The sequence below is a fragment of the Rhinolophus sinicus genome, linkage group LG07, assembly GCF_036562045.2.
Source record: "Rhinolophus sinicus isolate RSC01 linkage group LG07, ASM3656204v1, whole genome shotgun sequence".
NCBI lineage: Eukaryota > Metazoa > Chordata > Mammalia > Chiroptera > Rhinolophidae > Rhinolophus > Rhinolophus sinicus.
This window is the reverse complement of record NC_133757.1, coordinates 2,112,501-2,115,000: the sequence shown is the minus strand read 5'-3', so window position 1 is coordinate 2,115,000 and position 2,500 is coordinate 2,112,501. Positions and strand designations below refer to the sequence as shown.

Here is a 2,500-nt window from a genome sequence, read left to right as displayed (position 1 = left end):
TTGCTGGGGAAACAGGCCTTCCACGGGAGCACCCCTCAGGAACAAAACCACTGCGTGAACCACTCACATTTGAAAAACACCCACCCCTGCCTGTCATGGTCCTCGCAGTGACGTTGGGCCTGGTAAGCTCACAAATTACAAAGGAACCTGAAGATGCTGCCTCGGTTCATGCTGAGCATCACAAAGGTAGCGTCTAAAAGGGTTTATTGTGCTAATAAAACGCAGAGGTGGTCACGACACGGGGGCACACAGGGGTGGGATGTAAAATAGTCATAACGTTATGACTTCATTTTTCATTTTGTGTTTTCAACTCTGCCTTGAAAGTCAGAGATAGCTTCTAAAGAAAGAAAGACACAAAATTATATCAAAGGAGAGGAAAAATTATAAGCTTGACTTATCTTTAATGTTATACATCAAAATGAAATTCCTGTGATATGTGGTGTGTGCATAAACAGCGCGGTGCCTTTTGTCTTTCCTGAATTTAAATGAAAAGTCCCCCTAGATATTAATATGTGGACTTCATTTGTTAGCCTGCTAAGTCAGGGACTTATAACAAAAGCTTTGTAAACAAAAGATTAAACTGAATCGAGCTTTAGAAAATGAAAGGAAAACAAGAGTCAAGTAATCACAGATCAGACTGGGGCTGCTAGATTGAAATCAGCACGGGCTGCTGGAGTGGAAAATGTTTAATTGAACTATTTCATTACGCGGAAGTTTATGTCCCCCTTGCAGAATCCAAAATATTTGTATCCGAGAAGCCTTTCTTCTCCTCCTTTAAAAATATAGTCCTGGCTGGTGAAATGCCAAAGTGGAGACCACTCGGCCCCCTTCCCGCATGCTTTGCCTACCTCTGGGTCGGGCTGGACACCTGTCAGCCTTGCCGTGGGCACCAAGATTTGGGGTGGCCGGAAACCCCCTTCCCAGAGCCCCTGCTGCCCCCAAACCAGAACCAGCCCGGAGGCAGTCCCACCGCGAGCAGGGCACCACTGGCCCTTTCACTCACCTTGGGTAACCTTTCGGGATCGCCCGGATGTCTTGGGATCACCTTCTGCAACCTCTGAAAACCGTAATCTATGGTTGGTTCATTAAGGGCTGTAACAGGACACAGAGATGTAGGTCAGGTTAATTACTTTTATGTCATCCATTACGTGTTTATTTCACGCTTACAAATAAACGTGTGACCCTCCTTTTCTGAGGCTCTGGATGGCAAGCACCCAGCCCACCGCCACCCCACCTCCCGCCCCCCGAATGCCAGTGCTGTCTCAAGGAATGGGTTTCCCCCTTTCTTTTGCACATGAAAGCCGTGATTATTTCTAATCTATAATTAAACTGGAAGCAAGTCAAAGGGTTACTCAGTATGTTGTGAGGACGGTGGTGCAGTCGCAAAGTTGCCGTGTCGGGGCCGGAGCAATCAGCGCCATCATGATCACTGTCTCCGTCCCACGGAGCCTTCCGCACCGGCCAGGGATTTATGGGAAACTGGCAATTATGACATATGTCCAGCTATTGCCAGCTTCAGATTTATCCCTGTGGTCCTTTTTTGTCTAGCATATTGCCGGAGCCCACACCAGCCAGGAGGAGCGCTTACTCTTGCAAAGCTTTAATAATCTGTGAACGGCTGACTACAAACTGATGTAGAGAGCTATCATTCCACCAGCCTCACGAAATTGCCGGCCACAAATAGTAATTAATCTTTTTATCCCTCAAATTGTAATTTTGACTATGAACTGTGCGGAGCCATAAATCAGCAGCACATGGGCTGTGTACAGTGCATGAATCACGGCCGGGACTCCGTCCGACTGCACACTCTGTGTTTAACAAGCTTTATAAGGAGCCATTGGGCTTTATTATGGCTCTGCCTGACTCCAACAAAAACTGAGCCCGGAGGCCCGGGCAGGCGAGTTAAGATGAAAATACTTATTAGAGTACATTACTTCTTGATGTAGATATCGTTTTCCGTGGAGTAACGCCACGGTGCACGGCGCGACATAAATCAGGGGGTTTTCTGAGGCTAATAAGACCTGCCGCCATCTATTCATTACTCAGCCCGCAATTTGGGCCATCACTCATTAGTCAGCACGTAATTTGATGATTAACACCACCCAACTCAGCAGGTCCCCGGACTGCCAGGAACACAAAGGCTACGGCTTCAAGGAACAAGGTGACAGGCTGCCTTTGAAAGTGCTTTCCGAAATAATTGGTCACTGTTATCCTCGAGCAGTTGGGCTGCTGGTGTCAACACCCACGGTGGAGCTTGTAAGTGACACCGGAAGACTCCGTGTACACTCAATAACGGGCCCGAAAGCGGAGGACCACAATATGATTTGACATTCCATCAGACATCCTGGAGACAAAGGTCCGCATAGGAATGTGAAGTAAGACATTTTCTTGTTAATAAAGCATTGATCCGACGTATTGATTTTACATGACATGGCTTTTGCTACGATTTTGCCCTCCTTTTTCTTTGCAAATAGTAAAGCTCTTCAAAATACCTCGGCGT

General features: G+C 47.0%; 1 protein-coding gene across 18 annotated transcripts in view; it reads right to left on the bottom strand.

Annotated features, from left to right (window-relative positions):
- EBF3 (EBF transcription factor 3) overlaps window positions 1–2,500 on the bottom strand; it is a 125,330-nt gene that overhangs the window by 11,628 nt on the left and 111,202 nt on the right. For all 18 annotated transcript variants that reach the window (XM_074338796.1, XM_019728256.2, XM_019728267.2 and 15 more), the window contains one exon: window positions 1,004–1,092. In XM_074338796.1, the coding sequence (XP_074194897.1) occupies window positions 1,004–1,092 (89 nt within the window). The remainder of the gene's footprint in view (window positions 1–1,003; window positions 1,093–2,500) is intronic.